Below are 20724 nucleotides of genomic sequence, written 5' to 3'. Positions count from 1 at the left end.
CCAGGTCCTTCTCTGCAGGGCTGCTTACCAGCAGGTCAGCCCTCATCCTGCACTGGTCCCTGGGGTTATCCCTCCCCAGAAGAAGGACTCAATACTTGCCTTTGTTGAACTTCATTAGGGTCCTTCCCACCCAACTCTCCAGCCTGTCCAAGTCTCACTGGATGGCAGCTCAACCTCCTGGTGCATCAACCACTCCTCCCAGTTCTGTATCATCAGCAAACTGGCTGAAGGTACACTCTGTCCCTTCATCCATTGATGAGTATCTTGGAAGACTGGACTCCGTACAGACCCCTTGGGACGCCACTAGCCACAGGCTTCCAACCAGACTCTGCTCTACTGAAGGCAACCCTCTGAGCTCTGCCATTCCGACCAGACGGGTGTGCAGGGGACAGGTGATGTCCTGCTCCAGCCTCCCCCAGAAAGAAAACAATTTTTCAAGGGATACACGACAATGCAGCCAGCCGGGAAAGCCACTGGGCCTGCTACAGGCCAAATAAAATCAATAAAAACCCAACAAAAACCAACTTTACATGGCATAGTATTACATTCTCTTCTCCTAGTTTCATTCTGTACATCAGAACACTGCAAGGGGTTTTAAAAAATAAAAAGGCAAAGGCACCTGAGGAGCGAGTCGCACACGCACACACGAGCACACACGCGTGTGCACACACACACACACACACACACACACACACACGAGCCGCATCCATCCATGGGAGGATTTGGGCAAGTTGGGGGCCCTGGGAGTGTTTTGGGGCAGCCAGGAACCCAGTTTTGTTCACAAGGTTTTGGAAAGAAGGAAAACACCCACCCACCACTAAAGGGCTGAGAAAATCAAACCCAGATTCAATGAAAGAGGATAAAACAGCTTAAAAATGGTGGGTTTTTAGCTTTGGTGAAAGCACTTTGTTACCCTCTTCTGACAAAACCCTTTCCAGCCAACACTGATTATTTTTTTCTTTTTTTTTTTTCTTTTTTTTTTTCCATCCATCCCATATTACTGAACACACTGGTGGATTTGGTCCTATTCACAGAATAAAATTCTTCATCCCCCATCCCCGAGGAAAGCTGCCCATCACCACTGTGGTAAACTGGCACAAGCCCCTGGGAATAACTGGCCTCTGCAGCTTTGCACATAAATTTATAGGGAATCCTTTTAGCTATTTCTTTTAATTTGCCCTAACACTACCAGTGGGTTGGTTTGTTTGTTTGTTTGTTTTCTAGTTTTTGTTTCTCTTTTTGGAGCTGTGGACAAGGAAACGCTCCCACCGCCACACCAGCGGTGCGAAGCCTTGATCTCTTCCACACGGAAGAATTCCAGGATGTGTGAAGTCACACAAACAACCGATTTCTCAGTTTCCTCTTCACTCCAAGCAACACTTTTCATTTTCACTTAAAAACTATATTAAAATAAACTTGTGTTTGTCACACCGCCTTGAAGATGGCAACCTCCCAGTAACTGCTTATTGAACCCTCTTCTGAGCCAGGTGGAAATAGCTAATGCAACAGGGAAGGGGGAGGTGGAATGGTGCAATAAACTTGTCTAAAATAATCAAGATCTGATTAATTAATTAACTTCCAGGGACTCTGTGCATGCTCCCTGTGCAGCTTTTCCAGCAGGATAGCACAGGTCAAAGAGGCCATAGCCCAACTCTGCTTTCAACTGGTCCATTTTTTCCTACAACTTCAAATATTTCCAGCTTCCCTTGACCAACACAGATCTGCTCTCCCAGTCTGAGGCTTCATGGTCCTGTAGCTCCTCCCTTGGGCACCATCGTGGAGGTGATGCCCCCTTTCCCTGCACCTTGGGCTGGTCTCACAACGTATGGAGGAGAAGGCACCCAGCCCTCAGCAGCTCGGATCCCTCTCTACCTAATTTTAGGCAACTGCTTGGGTTTTTGAGACCCACCAGCTTCCTCCTGCAGTTCCGCTTCCAAAACGTGCTGGCATCCCTCCAGCTCCAGCACAGCAGCAAGGGCACAAGTGTGAGCAGAGCTATAAACCTCACCAAGATCTCCTCCAGCTCCCACCTGAACCCTGATGGTTCCCAGCACAAATGCAGACATCAATGGCTTTTAAACACCCCTCTGCACGGCTCGTGGCAGAGGTCCCAGGCATCCGTCCGTGGGTGTACCCCGCAGAGACCTCCTGCGCCACGAGAAGACCCCTTCCAAGATTCACACACATGTGCACACACACACACACACACACACACAAAGGCAAAGTCAACACGGCTGCTGCATCACGGAGCCCGACTCGGTGCTTTGCGCCCCGTCGAGCATCACTCCTTGATTGTAACCGCTTAAGGCACAGAACAGTCTTCAAACGCCCTTATGAACAGGGACACCCGGGTCCCCTCGACTCTGCGGTCTGAGGATCATCTCCTCCGGCTTGGCTGAAACCCGTGTCTGTTCTCCTGTGAAAGGTGGTGATCACCACCGAGCATCATATTCCTCTGCTGCTGCTCCTCCTGGGGATGCTGCCAGTGTCACTGTCACCCTACGGAGGACAGATCCCATTCACTGCACTTTCCCCAAGAGATAAGTAACACGGTGAGGGGGGGACAACCCCGACATCACTGGCAGCAAGATGGTTGCTTTGTCCTGGGCCAGCACCCTCACAGTCCTGGAAATCCCTCGCTCTGAATTCCCAGGGCTGATGGTCCCGAGCGCAGCTTGGAAATCCAACAACGTGGCGGGTGCTGAGATGGTGACGAGCAAGAAGGGACCTGTGGGGGCCACCGCCAGGACAGCCCAGAGCAGAGGTCTGAACCGCAGAGCACAAAAGGCCGCGGGTCTGGCGGCCACCCCCATCCCACCGGCGACTCCCCATCCCTGCTGCCAGGGGCTCAGAGCCCGCAGTTGACGAAGGGGTGTCTCAGCAGGTCCTCGGCCGTCGGCCTCCGCTTCTCCTCCACGAAGATCTGCTTGAGGAAGTTGCGGCAGGAGTTTGAGACGCCGTCGGGGAGCTGGGGGTTGGTCGGCTGGGTGGCGATTTTAAAAATAGCTGCCATGGCTTCAAACTCTGCCAACTCTGCCCACGGCGGCTTCTCCGTTAACATCTCCACCACAGTGCAGGCCACGCTCCTGCAACGACACCAAGCACACAGGGGTGAGACAGCGGGTAAGGGACTGAGGTGGCTGTGAGTCCGAATTCTAATCAGCTCTGGGATTGCACCTGCCTGGAATGGACTGAGTGGGAACCAAACCTGTGTCCAGAGAAGGGCAACGGAGCTGGGGAAGGGTCTGGAGCACAAGTGTGCTGAGTTCCTGGCTGAGGGAACTGGGGGTGTTGAGCCTGGAGAAAAGGAGGCTGAGGGGAGACCTTCTGGCTCTGTCCAAGTCCCTGCAAGGAGGGTGGAGAGAGGTGGGGGTGGGTCTGTTCAACCAAGGACCAAGGGACAGGACAAGAGGAAATGGCTTCAAGCTGGACCAAGGGGAGTTGAGATTGGATGTGAGGAAGAATTTCTTTGCTGCAAGGGTTCTGAGGCATTGGAAGGGGTTGCCCAGGGCAGTGGTGGAGTCCCCATCCCTGGAGGGATTGAAGAGTCGTGTAGACATAGTGCTGAGGGACATGGGTTAGTCGGGGACTTGTCAGTGTTGGGTTTATGATTGGACTCAATGATCTTAAAGGTCTTTTCCAATCCAGGCAATTCTGTGAGAGATGGGCGCGCATCTCCAGTACACGTGGCCCCTTGAAGCTCACTGTTCACATAGGTCCTTGGCTCAGGGCTCTCCGCTCCCACTAGTGAGAGTGAACTCACAAGCCTTGCCCTAAAGCTGGTGGCTTTCCTTCCTGTGTTAACTGGCAGATACTAAGTTTCATAAAAGCATGTGAGAGAGCTTAGTGGAGCATGCCATGAAGGGAAACCCAGGCACAAGTTTATACACCAAGGTTTCAGCAATAGTACATAGTTCCCCGGGAAGCTGAGCCAGAATGAAACATGTTCACCCACATCCAACCTCACCTCCAGCTGCATCTGAGGAGTGTATTGGGTTTGCATGGCAAGGTTTTGGTAGCAGTGGGGGGCATAGGGGTGGCTTCTGTGAGAAGCTGCCAGAAGCTTCCCCCATGTCCAACAGCCAATGCCAGCCGGCTACAATAAGGACCCACCACTGGCCAAGGCTGAGCCCATCAGTAACATCTCTGTGAGAACAGAACTAAGAAAAAAGGGGAAGAGGAAAAAAGCTGCATACTTTTGCAGCTAGAGAAAGAGAAATGAGAAGATGCAAGAGAAACAACTCTGCAGACACCGTCCCATCAGCTGGAGCAGACAGTGCAGGCCTGTCTGTTAAGGACTCCCTAGGTTTCCCCTTGAGGCCCCCGGTGGAGGGACTAGTTTTTGTTGACTCTACCTTGCTTGGTCACCCAGCAGAAAGCACACCGTGGAAACAGTGCTTCCTCCTTGTTTATTGGGAGGAATAATAATATTATCCCAAATCTTTTAGGCTCCAGCTGACATCTGTGGATCTCCACAGATCAAAACATTCATAAGCAGCCAATGATTCTGGTTGTCATAGAATCATAGAATCATTTTGGTTGGAAAAGACCTTTAAGATTATCAAGTTCAACCAAAGATGTCTTTGTGTGTGAGGCACATGCAAACACCCAGCAGCAGTTTTTGAGAGGCCATACAAGATCATCCTGAGCCTCCAAGCTGGCTCTAGCTGACCTAAAATCAGGGCTATCAAAACTCAACAGCTCTTTTAGCAAATTTTGTTATCAATCTGCTTCCCAGAATTAAAAAGCAGCTACAGAGTCAATCTCTCCATGGCCCTCAGACATGATAAAAGCTTCTAAAAGCAAGTTGTGATTTTAAGTGCTCCTGTTCTGGGACTTTCAGCTACAACATACTCCCTGTGGAGATCTGCACAGTTGATCCTAACATTTAGCTCCCATTTTCATCCTTGCCACTGCTCCATCTTCCAACTACCAGCTATACCTGTGGCTCCCATTCCAGCTTCCCAAAGGGATCATTTGTTTAAGCAGTAGTGGTGGGGTTTCTACTGTATTCCTTACCACACATCAGCTTTCCTTCCATAGCCTTCTCCGCTGATAACCTCTGGACTCATCCAGTATGGTGTTCCCGTGACAGATTTAATCCCAGTTCCAGACATGCAGATGGTCTGGATGCGTTTGCTGGCCCCAAAATCTCCAAGTTTCACATTTCCAGCAGAATCTCTCAAAATATTGGCACCTAGGGGTAAAAAACAAAAACAAAACCCCCCAAGAGATGAAGCAGGAACCTGAGTTGAAGTGGTTACAGTGAGGACAGCAGGAAGGGCAAAAGCAAAGAGCTGAACATGAGAGAGCCTTGGTGGGGTTGGACTCAGCACTATGGAAACCTCCCCTCTCCTAAGGTAGCTGCTCTCCAAGAGGGTTGACTCCCATCACCTCTCCTGGATAGTCTCACTCAGCAGGTTTCCCAAAAGTGAGCAGTGAATAGGAGATGACAGATCATCCTCTCCAAGTGTAGAGGGCAGAACAGAGCCTCAGATCCCTCTGACTGCCAGAACCTCTCAACTCCTGGGCACGTTACACCAGGTTTTTAGATGTGTAAGGGCAGTTAACAATAATCCCTCTTAAGGGTACCATATCTGGGCGTCCCAAGCAGGAAGACAGCAGAAGATTTTGGGTTCAGCTGGTTGTTCAAGATTCTCATAGTTAAGCTGGTGAAGGTCAGGGGCAAAAATACTTTAAATACCAGATCCCAGCACTATATTTTGCACAAGAATTTATACTGGGGTGGGGGGAGGTTGGGACGAACACATTCAAGCAAGCCTCTCTGTATTATCTACTCACCTTTAATGTCCCTGTGGACAATCATATTGCTGTGTAAGTAGAAGACTCCCTGCAGGATCTGCCTGGTGTACTTCCGTGTGACGTTCTCGGTCAGAGCACCGTAAGCTTTTAGCTGGTCCTTTATCGAGCCCTGTTGCAAAGAAACATCACGCATCATCCATAAGGACCAGCAGAACCTTCTGGTGCATCGTGTCACAGTGACTTTTTAAATTCTCCTGACTACTCTCTCTCCCAGCTTAAAAAAGCCACTCTGCTGTAGAAACAGCAAGATAAAAATCCACTAAGTGCTGAATGGTGGTAGAACTTGTTCCCAATGTCACAGATCCCAGTGGAGAAAGGGGTATGGTCTCTGGTGTGTGCCAGTGCTATCTTCTGACAACACTGAAGATCTTTTTCCCCCTCTAGTGGCTGGACATCACCCATAGCTCATGGAGAAGGACCAAACTGATGAGGAGTTACAACTCAAGTGAGAGTATCAACTTGACTAGTTCTTCAGGACCAAGATGATGAGTCAGTCTTCTAAGAAGCCTCCCCAAAGTGAGTTCACACAGCAAGAACTACCCACTGCCATGAGACGGAAAGACTCATGAGGGACATGACATGATCAGCCACACATGGGACTGCTTCAAGAACACCCAGGGTAGACAACTTAGAATCACAGAATCATAGAATCATTAAGGTTGGAAAAGATCTCTAAGATCATCAAGTCCAACTGTCAACCCAACACCATCATGCCCACTAAACCATGTCCCTCAGCACCACATCTACAGATCTTTTAAATCCCTCCAGTGAGGGGCCCAAAACTGAACCCAGTACTCGAGGTGCAGCCTCACCAGTGCCCAGTACAGGGGCACGATCACTGCCCTGGTCCTACTGGCCACACTGTTCCTGATCCAGGCCAGGATGCTGTTGGCCCTCTTGGCCACCTGGGCATACTGCTGGCTCAAGTTCAGCTGGCTGTCAACAGGCACCCCCAGATCCCTTCCTTCTGGGCAGCTTTCTGACCCAGGCATGCAGGTTCCTACTGGTTTGATTTTATTGATCTAAGAGGGAACGAAGCAGGGGTGCAGACATCTGCCATCTGCAAGGTGTTGACCCCCTTGGTTTTAGCTGTATTTTCTGTGCATTTGGAAATGGATGTCCCTCACTATGCCAGAGCTGGGTTTTAGCAGGGATGAACCAGAGGCAGATTTGGGGTTCAACCAGAGAGGCAGCACACAGATCTACCTCCAGCATTCAGGTTGGCTGAAGAGCAGGAGAGGAAACTCATCAGTTTCTGTCTGTCCTGCAGCTCTGGGGTTGATCCAAGACTGCCATAGTCCTTTTCTTCCAAGTGGGATGCTCTTTTTCCAAGTCAGTCACTGAAAATGTATCAGCTTTTCCACATCAACCCACCTCACTGCTGCTCTGCCCAGCTACTGTTTTGGCCTTCTTCTGAGGCTGGTGATGATCTTGTGGATGGGCCTCTCCCTTCCCTTTCACAGTGCTGCTGAAGGAACCTGAGATGATCTGAAATTACCCCTCATACAACTTTTATTCTCTCACCCACAACCCGAACAAGCTTTCATATCCTGGCTTCCCTCATCCTGATGAGAGGATATCAAACATGGTACTGAGGAAGGGAAAACTGGTTCTTGAGGGTGTTGTGTCAGATAGATCATTCCATTTTCCAAGAATAAATTTAAAAAAAAATAGTTGAATGGATAGGGCAGGACAAAAAAAATACAGTTATTTAATGAGAGCAGTCATAAAAATGCCAGGCCAATGGTGCACCCCAAGCTTGGCCCTGTGAAGATTTTGCCAAGCTGGCTGTGTTAAATCAGAAGCTTGGCCAGACCAGCATCGTGGAGCTGCTGTCCTGCAAGGTTTGGGAACTCAATCACTTCCACTGGCCTTGGAAACCAAAGCCCTGGGTTGCTTTTCTGAAATGAGCCGTCATTGTAGCAGGAAAGTCAATCTGTGTTTGGTCAGAGCTCTGGTTTATCATTAAAAAAACAAACATTAAACTTCCAGCCCTGCTGGACACTGCCCCAGCATCAAATGTTGGTTTCCTGGCTGCCAACAAACATCGGCGTGCTGCAGAATGAGCAGCGAGGGGACTGCTGGAACTCTTGGGGCTCATTCCTCTGGGTCCATGCCTTGTGGTAAGGTCTGAAAGTGAGATGCCTGCCTGCAAGATGAGAGGGAGGAAAGGGCTTGGGAGAGACTCAAACACGTGGAAGTCCACCTGATTATGTGCAAGATGTGTTAGGAGTGCTCCTAGCACACTTACTAACGACCAAAATTATTTGCAACGAGATGACTTAATTGTCCCTTCTGACCTTACAAATCTCTGTATAAACAAGGATTTGTTCTCCCACACTCTGGGGAATGAATCCAGCTGGACAGGCGGGACTTAGGAGAACAGATCCTCCAGCAATGGAAATAGCATTATGCTGGTTTATACCCACCAATGACTTTGCCTAGATGGCTGATGTAACTCACGTGCTTGTAAATGGAGAAAGATGTTCAACTAATCTGTGTACATTCTCCAGCTCCTCCTCACACACCCTCAACGCTTCCTGATCTTTTTCCCTAGGGCTATTTTATCCTATATCTGCAAAGTCACAAATTGAAGCCACTCGCGCATGAGAGGATAATGCTACCAAAAAGAAGTTCTGTCCTGAAGAGGAGAAGACTTACAAGCGAGTAACACTGTTTTTAATACACATGTGCCGAGAGCCATAAATAACTGGTGACAGCTGTGGGTGGACAGTTGTACTATTAGCTTTTCCTGCAGGGATTTGCAGTAAATACTTAAGGATGGGCTCAGGCTACAGTGTTTGGAGACAAATCTGGATCATGTCCTACATTCACCAAGTTCAGATTCCAGACTGTGAACACAACCTGCTCCAGGATTCAAACCTAAAACTTGCCTTCAAGGCTTTTGATTTCACCCCCTGCGTGTTGAGGAGCTTCACCATGACATCTGACTCACAACCTAAGCTTTCCCAAGCCGTATGGATGCTGAGATCCCCTGTTTTTGTTTGGCTCATCGGTTATAGAGCAGCTCAGCTGTAGAGTTTAACTCCTGATCTAAATTTCACCAAACTCCAGGGCAGTCTAAATCTGTTCTCTGTCTCTCAGGATGATCTTTAGCAGAAACCACACTTACACCTGGCATGTATTCAACAAAGATGGACAGTTTCTTCTCCTCGGGATCCCGCAAGCACCCATAGTACTGCACTATCCTGTCGTGACGGAGAGTCTTCAACAGCTGAATCTCACATTCTAAGGCATTCACCTCCTGCAACAAACAGACACGCTTCATGATGAAAGGGAATGGTTACTTTGGGAATATTAACCAAATATTACTCGATGCTGAGCACTTGTGAAGCTGCCCAGGAGGATATGAGCCACATAAGGCTCAGAAATTAGGAACACTGCCCTAAGAAAAAGGTAAAGAGAAAGACAGATGGGATACACAGGGGCTTGGCTTTGAGACAGGTTTACTTATTGTTATTACTTGTGCTCAAGGTGTTCTTCTGGAAAGGTGTGAACAAAGACACCAGCAAAGCTAATGCAGAATGCAGTCCTGCCCTTGTACTCACTTTACTTGTCTCTTGACTGTCAGGGTCAAAAGGGACCTGCTTCACTGACAGCTCCCGGCCAGTGTCAGCATCGTAGCAGAGATAAACTTCCCCAAAAGCTCCTCTTCCAAGCAGCTTCCCCAGCCTCCAGTTCACAGGTGCCTGCAGGGCTACACAAGAGAGGAGAGAGTTGAGAGAAGAGCAAAGTAGAGAGACTTCAGCATCAGGATCCACCTGATCCTACAGAGTGCAGATCAGGTTTGCAATGAGCTGTCCAAGGCAGGCAGTGAGTCCCTCTACTCCAGGGGCACGACAAACCAGTTTTAATTGCAGTAGTGCTACTGGTATAGGGGGGATACCTCCCAGTTTGAATTAGTATAAAGCATAAACAAGTCCCAGAAAATCACATTTCTTTGAGTCCTTCTTCCAAAATCTGCCTTCTTAGCCAATGTTGGACTTTTTCTCCTGTGCTATAGGAGTGGTTCACACAAGCAATTTTCTGCAGCTCAGCAAGTGATCAACACCAGTTGACCCCATACACACTCTCAGCTCAAGGCCAAGGTAAGATACAGTGTGTTGCATTAAATCTTCCTCATTGAGAGGTGAGCTGGTGCAGTGTGTCTCATGCAGGGGATGGAATCAGGGTGCATTCACACATGGTTAGCTTAGCTGATGCCCATTAACTCAACAGGTGATGGTAACTCAATTTTGTGTTGAGACCCAGATGTACTGAGACCTCAGACACTAGTGGATTTGATTCACTTACAGTTCCTAGCTTTCGTAGGGGAGGTGCTGAAGACTTGCAGACCTTTTTCACAATTGTTCCACCGTTTGGGCCTGTATTCATCATACTGCAAGGTGCTGAGCTTGCTGTCCCCATTAAAGCTCTTGGTTCGGCTAGAAGGGACAAGCTGAAACAGGTTCTCCTGTGGGAAGTAACTCCTGGGGAAAGTCCTCCGGCCTGTAGGAGAAAAAGGGGGAATTATGGCAAGAATGCACAGAGCAGCTTGGATCTACCTATCACCACCTTCTCATGTTGCTGCCAAGATCCAATGATGCACCTCTTCAAATTAAACAAAGCAAGGTTGATGAAACTGAAGCAAAGCCCTGTGAACATTTTTAATTCAATTTAAGAGTTGTTAACAGCAGGCATTAGATCTAATGCAGATGTTTCCAGAGGGGTTTGCAACAGTTTAATTACATTAGGGTTTTTGTTGGTTGTTAATCACAATTAAACTCTGAACAGGCAGGGATTTACATTGCAAATTATCCCTGGCATCCCCTAAGTTCAAAATATAAATGACCACACAAGCAGTGCCAGATCTTGTGAGAACTGCTTTTCACAAGGGTGCTGTCAGTGAGAGATGAAGTTCATTCTGGAAGGCTCAGTATGCTGTCTGCATGCACTCAGTTTTGGGTTTTTTGGGGTTTTTTTGTTTTCCCAAGGGAATTTGATTCTTATTCAGCTTTGCCTTCCACCACTTGCAGTCTCATACAGCAAAAGAAGGAGTAGCAAGGAGGTGATGGAGTGGTCCCAAAAGCTCAGAGCTCATCAGCTTAAAAGAAAGACATGAACAGATACTGCTACCCTGCATTTGCTAGGGGATTTCTTACAGCTCCGTGAGAAACCTGCTGTAAAGGTCACAAACCAGCATCCTCAAAAGCAAGCGATTTAGGGGAACAGAAAGGTTGACACCACCAGGGATGAGATATGCCAGCCATCCATGTGGCTAAGTTAAAACAATGGGTGTAAGCAGAGGAGGAGCTGAGCACAGACTTTTATACATGCTGTAGATGCTCAGCACTTCCCAAGAGCAGACAGACCCACCAGGTCTCACAGAGGATGCTCTTCAGAATAGACAAGTGAATCCCAAATCAGTTGGTGGTTGTCCCTTTATTAGAAACCTCTCCTTCACAAGTCTCACCAGTCCTAGGCACTGTCACAAGCACCTCCCTCCCCGACCCTCCATCGTTTCCTCACCGTCACTGTAGTCCTTGCGACTTTGGGAGAGGTGGTACTGCCTCGGGAAGGTCCCACCTTTCCCAAACCTCTCGCAGAATGGGATGTCAAAATCTGTCAGGAGGGAAGAAGAGACATGTTTCTGAGATCAGCTCAGTATCAAACACCCAGAGCATTTCTTATGGGAAAGCATCTGGGTCTTCATGCTGAATTACAGGCAAGAAGGAGGTAACAAGCTGTTCATTTACATAACCAGACATTCCCCAAGGCTCACCCTGAAATCTCTCCACAGTCACATACTCCTTCACAGAAATAAGGGTTATACACACTGGCCTTGGTCCCCCTAAAGCGAACAGAGGTTTAACCATTGAGTTTATGGACTCTGGCCCACACTGTTAAAATACAAGGCAGGGGATTGACATCGACCATGCCTGGTTTCCAAAAAAGAGCACTGAACATTTTATCTGTATATGGAAAACGCAAAAATTAGCAACAGAAACAGAATTGTCAGGCAGAGTCAGGCCCAGATCCATCCACTTCAAAACCTCTGCTCTGATGTCAGCTATTTCCAGGGAAATGCAAAAATCCAGCACTTGGCTAACACCAGACAATCCCTCCCCTCTTTCTTCTCGATGTGATTCCTGACCTCTGAAAGCCAGAGACCAATTTATGCCCCCAGAGCTTACAACTTTTATATTTACTTTGATTAAATGCTAGAAAGATAGAAAGAATATACAGAAGGGATTAAAGACCATCACAGTTTAGATTAGACATGAGATTATGAGAGAGATTGATGGACATGTGAGATAAGGACATATTTTTTTTAATAAAAAAAATGCAGCACAGGAAGCCATTGCTGGTAGCACTGAATAACTTGAGATTAAAATATCTGTCATTTCCCCCCCATCTTTCACCTCATGTTTTTCCTCCATCTAACTCTAATGACACAGCCCATTCTGATTGTTTGTTTGTCTTAGCCTGGGGCCAGCAGCCTCTCCTTGGAGACCATTCCTGGCCTCGGCCAGGCTTCAGCATGATTTCCCCATTAGAGCAGCGCACAAGAGGAGTGGATAATGGCTGAAATATGGTCAGCAAGAAGAGCAACAAGGACAGGTCAAGAGGTTCTCAGCAAGTCACATGTGAGCGACGATGGCAAGTGGTGTCTCAAAACAAAATGCCTCCCCTACCACTGGGGATGTATTAAAACCTTCAGCAACATGGAGCGACTGCAACTTCCTTTCTGTGGTTCAATCTAGAAATCCTGCCTTGGGCCAGAGAGAAGTTACTGTGCTACAGGCTGAATGCCATTTGTTAATTTTTAATAGTGAAAGTCATTACAATACTCCAGAGTTTCCATGACTTAACCAGCTGGATGTTTAGAAGTGACTAAGCAGTAACCTATGATCCTTGCAAGTCACCAATACACTTCCTCCAACAGCATTTGCAATATTACAGATAATTATTAATGCAAGTGGAAGAGACATAACTTCCTTAGAGAGTTTGGGACTCGGGTTTTGCTATGTAGGAACTCAGGATCCTGAAAGTGCAACTCACAAAAACTAACAGAAACAAAAGGTGATGCTACAAGCCTGTTTCCAGCTTCTCAGCATCTCACAGTTGTCTCCAAATAAAAGAGCAATGCCCCCTCAGCAACCTTCTTCCAACACTGCACCTATCTCTGATCTTTCAATAACTTTATTTGCTTTCATCCACTTACTTCGGGGCCCTTGCTGCCCAGTTGCTGCAAACTGACTCCCAAACCAAGTCCAAAGGTTCCTCAGTGCTACCACTATTGCTGCAGAGTCAAGAGGGGTTAATGATGACAAGAGCAGCCCTGCCTGAGTTTCATGCTCTGAGTCTTTTCATTCTAGACAGCATTCATGTTTGATCACTGCAGGGTCATTTTTGAAGTGTAACCTAAGCAATGGAGCTGGTTTGTTTGATTGTTTTAATTACTTTTCATGCAGTGCCACCTCTCTAACAGCCTTTATTCAGTTTCTTTACTCTATGCTTTTTATACTTTTAAGCAAATACAAACTTCCAAGAGCGCTTACCCATGCAATCAAGACTGTCTTTGGGATGGCTCTTCCTTCCAGGAACAGGAGTTTGGGTAAAGGGAGGGCTGCAAAGGGATGGAAAAAAAAAAAAGGATACATTTTATTATATCAGAAAGACTGTGGAATAAATTAGGAAGTTATTACATGCAGAAAGGACAGTCTACACCACAAGACACACTGATGACTGATCTACCCAACTGAACTTCCATCCTCAAGCTGCACAAGAATGAAGACTGGTTTTTGCTGGATCACAGCTCGTTCCTGTGGCAAACGAAAGGGATACTGTGGAAAACACAGTCACCAGGCTGACACAAAGCAATCAAAGACCATAACAGCTACACAGAGGTTGGCTGCAGATTTCTCTTCCCTCAGCCTCAAGAGTTCAACCACGCAACTGCATTCTGTGAACACTGCTCAGCTGCTGCAGATGTACACACTGAAGTCCTTTTGCCACGCTTGATTCATGAAGATTTCCCCTTCTCTGCAATATCATCCCCCACCTTCCTCATACAGGAGGGTCTGTAGCACCACTGAGCACACACACCATCCCAAGAGATCAGGAGGGAGAGAGCGAGTTCAGTGCTTCAAGATTCATGCCTTTAAACTATATTGAAAGGATGATAAAGCACTGCAAGGGGATCTCAGTGATCCTAATTTCACCCCAGCCTCTGTAAGGGCTGACAGGGTGATCTGGACAGGTTGTTTTTCCACAAAGGAGAAATCTGCATTGTAAAACACTATGAAATCCACTCATGTCAAACCTGATCACGGCAGGTTTGCTGTGGTGAAGACGTATTTGTCGTGTTATTTCTTAGCATCAGACTGATCACCATGCCTGGTGACTAGCTCTGCCCTCCTGAGGTTCATCTCAAGCAGTTGGCAGCAAGGGCTCAGCTATATCTTTGCAGGAACAGTCATACTCCTCTTTCTGACTTTGAAGAATACAGCCCTCCTCGTGCCTTTTCCAGCTCCCAGACCCCACGACTGAACAGAGCTGCCTGCTTCCTCACACGTGAAATCAAGCCACACTACCCTCTCTCAAACATGCCCAACACTCATCTCTCAGTTCACAACACAGTGTTACAACCAGGCCGTGCTCCTTCACAGAATCACAGAATGCTGGGGATTGGAAGGGACCTCGAAAGATCATCTAGACCAATCCCCCTGCCAGAGAAGGAACCTAAATGACGTCACACAGAAAGGCGTCCAGGCGGGTCTTGAATGTCTCCAGAGAAGGAGACTCCACACCCTCCCTGGGCAGCCTGTCCCAGGGCTCCGGCACCCTCACTGTAAAGAAGTTTCTTCTCAAGTTTAAGCAGAACCTCCTGTGTTCCAGCTCACACCCACTGCCCCTTGTCCTACCATTGGGCATCACTGAGAAGAGCCTGGCTCCATCCTCCTGACATTCACCCTTAACATATTTATAAACATTAATGAGGGCTCCCCTCAGTCTCCTCTTCTCCAAGCTAAAGAGCCCCAGCTCCCTCAGCCTTTCCTCATCAGGGAGATGCTCCACTCCCTTCATCATCTTGGTGGCTCTGTGCTGGACTCTCTCCAGCAGTTCCCTGTCCTTCTTGAACTGTGGGGCCCAGAACTGGACACAATATTCCAGATGCTTCTGTTGTTCCTCCCAGCAAAGTCTATGCAAAAGCAAAGCTAGGGCATGGTGGCTGGGAGCACAAGGAATCCAGCTTCAATACAGTCATAACAATGAGTGAATACATCACAGGACATTATTAAAAGCCACAAAAAAGGAAATGGACCTTGATGTTGAGACAGATCCAAAGTGCACAGAGCTGCAAACCCCAAGCACACTACACAATCAAATCAACACAATGCAGACCTGCTGGAACGCAGCCTTGATGCTGCATGGCAAAAGCAACGTGGGGAAGAAAAAAGAAAACCTTTGATGCTGATAGAAAAAAATATATATACTGCTTCCCAACAGGACACTGTGTCTTATACAGCAGCAAATGTACAGTCGCTGTGCACATGTGAGCTTGGACCAACCAGCGGCACCAACTATTGAACTGCAGCCCGTGTTAGTACAACATGTCCTAGTTGCTTCCTGCTGTTTTTTTTTGAGAAGCTAAACTTAGTTGTTGCTCGTCTGGTGTCCTCAGCACCTTGACTTGACACGTCTGTGGCTGCTAGCAGTGCACAGGGGCTGCTGAGCTTACAAGTGGCCAATGGAGAGCAGACAGCATGGCCAGGGAGGAGGAGACATGAAGAGATTACTAGAGTATTGACCTGACTACTGCAGAGAGCCAGAAGGGTAGGAGAGAGACTTGACTGAAGCAGAAAACCTGGACACACAAAGCCAGGCTGTCCACAGATCCCCAGCTATTTTGTCCAGCTCAGATTACTGCAATTCAAATCAGACCATCGTACGGACACCTGTGCTATGATCTGCTTTTTAGCATTCTGGATAAATCTGTTTTGATGGTAGGGAAAAACTAACCTGTCTCACGATGGTCTAAGACAGGTTAGTTTTACTCTGGACACACTGAGGCATGGGCAACAGAGCTGGTGAAAGATCTGGAGCACATGTCATATGAGGAGCGACTGAGAGAACTGGGGTTGTTGAGCCTGGAGAAAAGGAGGCTGAGGGGAGACCTTCTGGCTCTGTCCAACTCCCTGAAAGGAGGGTGGAGAGAGGTGGGGGTGGGTCTGTTCAACCAAGGAACAAGTGAGAGGACAAGAGGAAATGGCCTCAAGTTGCACCAAGGGCAGTTGAGATGGGATGTGAGGAAGAATTTCTTTGCTGCAAGGGTTCTGAGGCATTGGAAGGGGTTGTCCAGGGCAGTGGTGGAGTCCCCATCCCTGGAGGGATTGGAGAGTCGTGTAGACATAGTGCTGAGGGACATGGGTTAGTCGGGGACTTGGTTAATGACTGGACTCAAGGATTTTAAAGGTCTTTTCCAGTCCAGGCCATTCTGGGATTCTGTTTTTCTCAGGTGCATCCTTATCCCAACAGGATGCTCAGGGGATGCCACCGACCCCACTTGCCTCCCACTATGGAGCAGAGGCTGCGTTTCAGCTTGTGAATATGGTGACATACACAACTCACCTGTCCACAGATCTGTCCAGTGACTGGCAGCTCCCAGACAGCGACTCATCGGGACTGATGAAAGCTTCAAGCATCTGACAGTGAAAGAAAAAGGGAAAAAATAAAACCATGTACTATAGCTCTTCAAGCTCCAGTACTAGCAGACCTCTGCAGGGTCAACAAGGTTCCACTGAAGCCGGCTGATTTCCATCAGCTGATGCAGCCCCAATAGAGATGAGATCCAACCTAACAAAAGTTTTCTTCCCAGTGGTAATCCATTTATGATGCTCTCTCTGGATTATTGTTCTTCCCAACTGCTATTTGCTAGTAGGAAAACTGAGGCAAAGATAATTAGCACCCTGATGTTCAAACTATGCTGAGGACTCATGAGATCCAAAGTGCTCAAAGTATTTATGGAAAAAAAAATAAACAATAAATAAATACCAGGACACAAATGATGTGCCCAAGGCTGAGGGGATATTGTGTGAGTGACATCTGTGTGATTCTGTGTGGGATATTGTGTGTCACAGCCAGGATCACAGCCCTGTACTCTTGACTTCCCAAGCTGCCCTGGCACAGAAGACCAGCTTTCCCCTCCAGTGATAAGTGAAGCATCATCAGGGCTTTTGGCTGGAGGCACTAGCTTGGCTCTCACTAGCTCGGTGAGTCAAAAGCTGCATTTGTGTTGCTTCCTGGATGAGACATTGTACTGGACAGGGTTATTTATAGCTCGTTAGTAACAATAGAGGTTTTGTATTGAGTGGCAAACCTAGGGGCTATGTGCAGTTCCACAGGAGCAGAGCTTGCTCAGGGCCACCCGTGCTGTGGTCTGTATGATGTTTCCTCCTGGTTGCAGACCCACAGCAGACACTCACTAACCCCCACTCCACAGCCAGCCCAGGACAGCTGAACAATGAGGGTTAAACCCCACATGAAGTCATGCTTCGTTGGCTCCCAGACCCATGTCACTCCTCCTTCCTCGTGTGCGGGATCAGCCCCCTGTCCATGTGCTGTTCCTGTGTTCGACCTCCTTAACTGGTTGTCATAACAGCTCGCATTGTTTTGGCAGGACAGTCCCAATTGGAAAATGAGATTTTTTTTTTCTCTGCTTCCCAGTTTTGACCCCAAACCCTCATCCTTCAAAGTGCACCAGACACAGAGGAGCAAGACCCCCTGCTAGATCCCACTCCCCACCTCTGCCAGCCATGCCAGGTCTCTCCCAGCAGTTAAAATAATGTTGAAGCAAACTCATTTCTCAAAAGCATAGAACTGGGAATCCAAGCAGGCTCCATACTCAGTGTCTGTCCAGCTGCCAAGCTGGTCTCAAGGCAAAGACCACAGTTACATCACAGGCTTGCACAGGGACATCCCCCAAAAGGCAGCAAGCGCCAGCTTGTAAGTGGTTTTCCACAAGGCACATATGGAAGCTGTGGCACGAGCACATTCTGAGGGCAAAACCCATATGGGGAAAAGTATGGCTGCTCAATGAGAAGAGGAACAAAAAAAACCCCCACCCTATCCTTAAATGCCCTTTTTCCTGCATTTAACTCGGCAGAGCAGGGCAGCAGGCCACCCACAGCATGATGCTAGGGAAAAGCAAGAAGAGCATCTGGGAACCTTCATGAGGAGCAGGCTCAGAGCTCAGCTAGTGCTAACGGAGCTCCATGAACAGCCAGTGGAGCTGGGCTGATTTATACCCAAGGTGGGGGTTCATGGGGACCCTCCCCCTGCACGCACACACACTTTATCTTAATCCTACCGAACGTGTTTGGAAGGCATGTGGAAACAATAGAGAGCCAGCTTTTGGCTGCGAGGAACACAAGATACATCTGCACTCTGACACTGCCAAGACTCACCCGGAGTGACTTCTTATTTTATTAATGGCTGTATAATAAACTGTTGAAAACACAACTTTGCCATGGAAACACTGGCACAGCCCGTACACAACAGCAGGGCTAGTGGGTGCTATTGGAGTGTAGGAAATGCACAGCTCCCCAGGCAAGATCCTTGGAGGCTGTCACAGGAGCGTGCTGGAGTGAGCTTAGTGCCTTCTGGATGTCCCTCCACATCCCTCCTGCACAGCCAGCCCTCCTGCAAATCGTGGATCCTGGTCCTGTCCTTTCTAGAGTTTTGCAAGAATGAATTGTGTGCCCAGACAGCCCAGCTGACTCCACAGGACCTACACTGAGCTCTTTGGAGCTATAGCTTGAGCAGAGATGCAAATGGAGAGGAAGGTATAAGCTGCTCCTGCTCTGGTCCCTCAACACTCCAGTTTCCCTCATTGTGGATACCAAACTGACTCATCACCGTGCTGATGAGCTAGCTGCTCTTTTATTAATGAGGGATTGGAATATACAAACTCCTTATTAAGAAAGGAAAAAAAAATAAAACATAGGAGAGGGACAGAGAAACCAAACCACAGAGAGAGGCTGTGGACAGAGCCAAGAACTAACTGAAGCTCAGGCAGAAACAGCACACGGGAAGCAGTGAGAGCTGCTGACACCCCCAGGCTGTTGCAATCACAGGCAATCAGTTGCTTGGCACATTCCCTCATGGTCCCCAGGGATTCAGGAAGGCTGTGGCCACAAAGGCCTGGCAGCTGGTGTGCATGTGTGTGCCAGATCTACGCTCCTCCAGAGCTACCTGAGGTGCCTGAGCCCGTTGCCATCACCACTACAGCTGGCTTTCAGGGTTCCTGGAAATCAGGCCCACTGTTTCTTGAGCACATCAAGCCTAAGGGCACCCACTTCTGGAAAAAGCTGTCCTGAGCTCCGTGTGCAGGGTCCACTGGGGATTTATTGGTGGGAACGGTGCTCACAGTGCATCCTCCCTCGTGGCTGATGCTGTCCCAGTTTAACCCACATGCCCTGGCCCCACTTACGTTCTGATCCATGGTCTCGGGGATGAATTCACCCTCGCTGTTGATGCTGGTATAGGATCCCTGGCGAGCGATCTGCTGCTGTTCTTCAGGAACACTCCCTGGGGGCGGAGAGCTCCGGCCAGTGTGCAGAGAGCCTAGGACACAGGAAAGGTACAGGTCAAGGAGAGGACTTGCCACATCCAGGTCCTTCCAGAGACGCTGTTCCTGTGATCACAGATCTCGTGGAGATGCTGCTGGGTTTGAACTTGTGTGGAAGGGAATGGAGGAGCTAGAGATGCGATACTGTTTATGGGCATCCTACAAAGCTTTTGCAACAGGGACAGTTTCTTACTGTGGGGCCACACACCATCTACCAGACTTGGCCTTCAACCTACCCTGGACCCTAAGAGCTGTGCATTATATTCAGGTACTCTTGTCAACACCAAAAACAAAAGGGCTCCAAAGTTTTGTTGCAATACAATCAGGCAATCTCAAAGCAAAATGCAAACTTCAAGTCCACCTCCCCTCTTTGACCTCCGAGGATTTCCTCCTTGAATCCCATCACCACCTCATTCAGCAATCTGGGAAACAGCCTAGGTGAACTTGGTGCAATAGCACTTAAACACTTCCTATATGGAAAGCAATTTATAGAATCATAGAATGGTTTGGGTTGGAAGGGACCTTAAAGGTCATCCAGTTCCAACCCCCCTGCCATCAGCAGGGACACCTTCCACTAGACCAGGTTGCTCAAAGCCTCATCCAGCCTGGCCTTGAACACTTCCAGGGAGGAGCAGCCACAGCTTCTCTGGGCAACCTGTTCCAGTGTCTGACCACCCTCATAGTGAAGAATTTCTTCCTAATATCTCATCTAAACCTCCCCTCTTTCAGTTTAAACCCATTTCCCCTTGTTTTGTCATTAACTGCCCTTATGAAATGTCCCTCCCCAGCTTTCTTGTAGGCCCCCTTCAGGTACTGGAAGGCTGCTATAAGATCTCCCCGGATTATGCTCAAACACCTGTCTTCTCCCCCCCTCCCCTATGCAAAAGCAAAGAGGAAGGAAAACGAGCCCTCAAATCCAAGACCTACAGCATCAGCTCATCCCATCTCCTGCCAAGGGAGGGTTGTGTCTTCTCTGGAGATGTTCAAAACCCGCCTGAACACTTTCCTGTGTAACCCGGTGTTGGGAACCTACTTTGGCAGGGGGGTTGGACTAGATGAGCTCCTGAGGTCCCTTCCAACCCCCACCATTCTGTGATTCCATCTCAGCAGACCCTTCCCACCAGGCAGAGCCCCAGGAAACCCCTGAGGCTTTGCAGTGCATCATGCACACCTCAGCACAGGGAGTAAGGCTTCTGCAGGCAACCCCTCAGCCCGTTCAGCACCTGGGAGAGAACTCCATAGCTTCTTTACACTGACCCATTCCTCCC

The 20724-nt window shown here is 48.4% G+C and overlaps 1 protein-coding gene across 1 annotated transcript in view; it reads right to left on the bottom strand.

The window, feature by feature from the left end:
- Window positions 1-2848: 2848 nt before the first annotated feature.
- LOC104518697 (mitogen-activated protein kinase kinase kinase 3) overlaps window positions 2849-20724 on the bottom strand; it is a 45413-nt gene continuing 27537 nt past the window's right edge. Inside the window, exons 7-16 of the mRNA XM_010168601.2 lie at window positions 19319-19452; window positions 16459-16532; window positions 13386-13453; window positions 11353-11445; window positions 10138-10332; window positions 9393-9541; window positions 8957-9088; window positions 5803-5932; window positions 5020-5197; window positions 2849-3086 (exon numbers count right to left, since the gene is read on the bottom strand). Coding sequence (XP_010166903.2) covers window positions 2849-3086; window positions 5020-5197; window positions 5803-5932; window positions 8957-9088; window positions 9393-9541; window positions 10138-10332; window positions 11353-11445; window positions 13386-13453; window positions 16459-16532; window positions 19319-19452 — 1391 coding nt within the window. The remainder of the gene's footprint in view (window positions 3087-5019; window positions 5198-5802; window positions 5933-8956; window positions 9089-9392; window positions 9542-10137; window positions 10333-11352; window positions 11446-13385; window positions 13454-16458; window positions 16533-19318; window positions 19453-20724) is intronic.

This window comes from Antrostomus carolinensis, unplaced genomic scaffold (genome assembly GCF_000700745.2).
Source record: "Antrostomus carolinensis isolate BGI_N321 unplaced genomic scaffold, ASM70074v2 scaffold22205, whole genome shotgun sequence".
NCBI classification, from domain to species: Eukaryota; Metazoa; Chordata; class Aves; order Caprimulgiformes; family Caprimulgidae; genus Antrostomus; species Antrostomus carolinensis.
The sequence above is the reverse complement of the archived record's forward strand: the minus strand, read 5'-3'. Positions and strand labels throughout refer to the sequence as shown.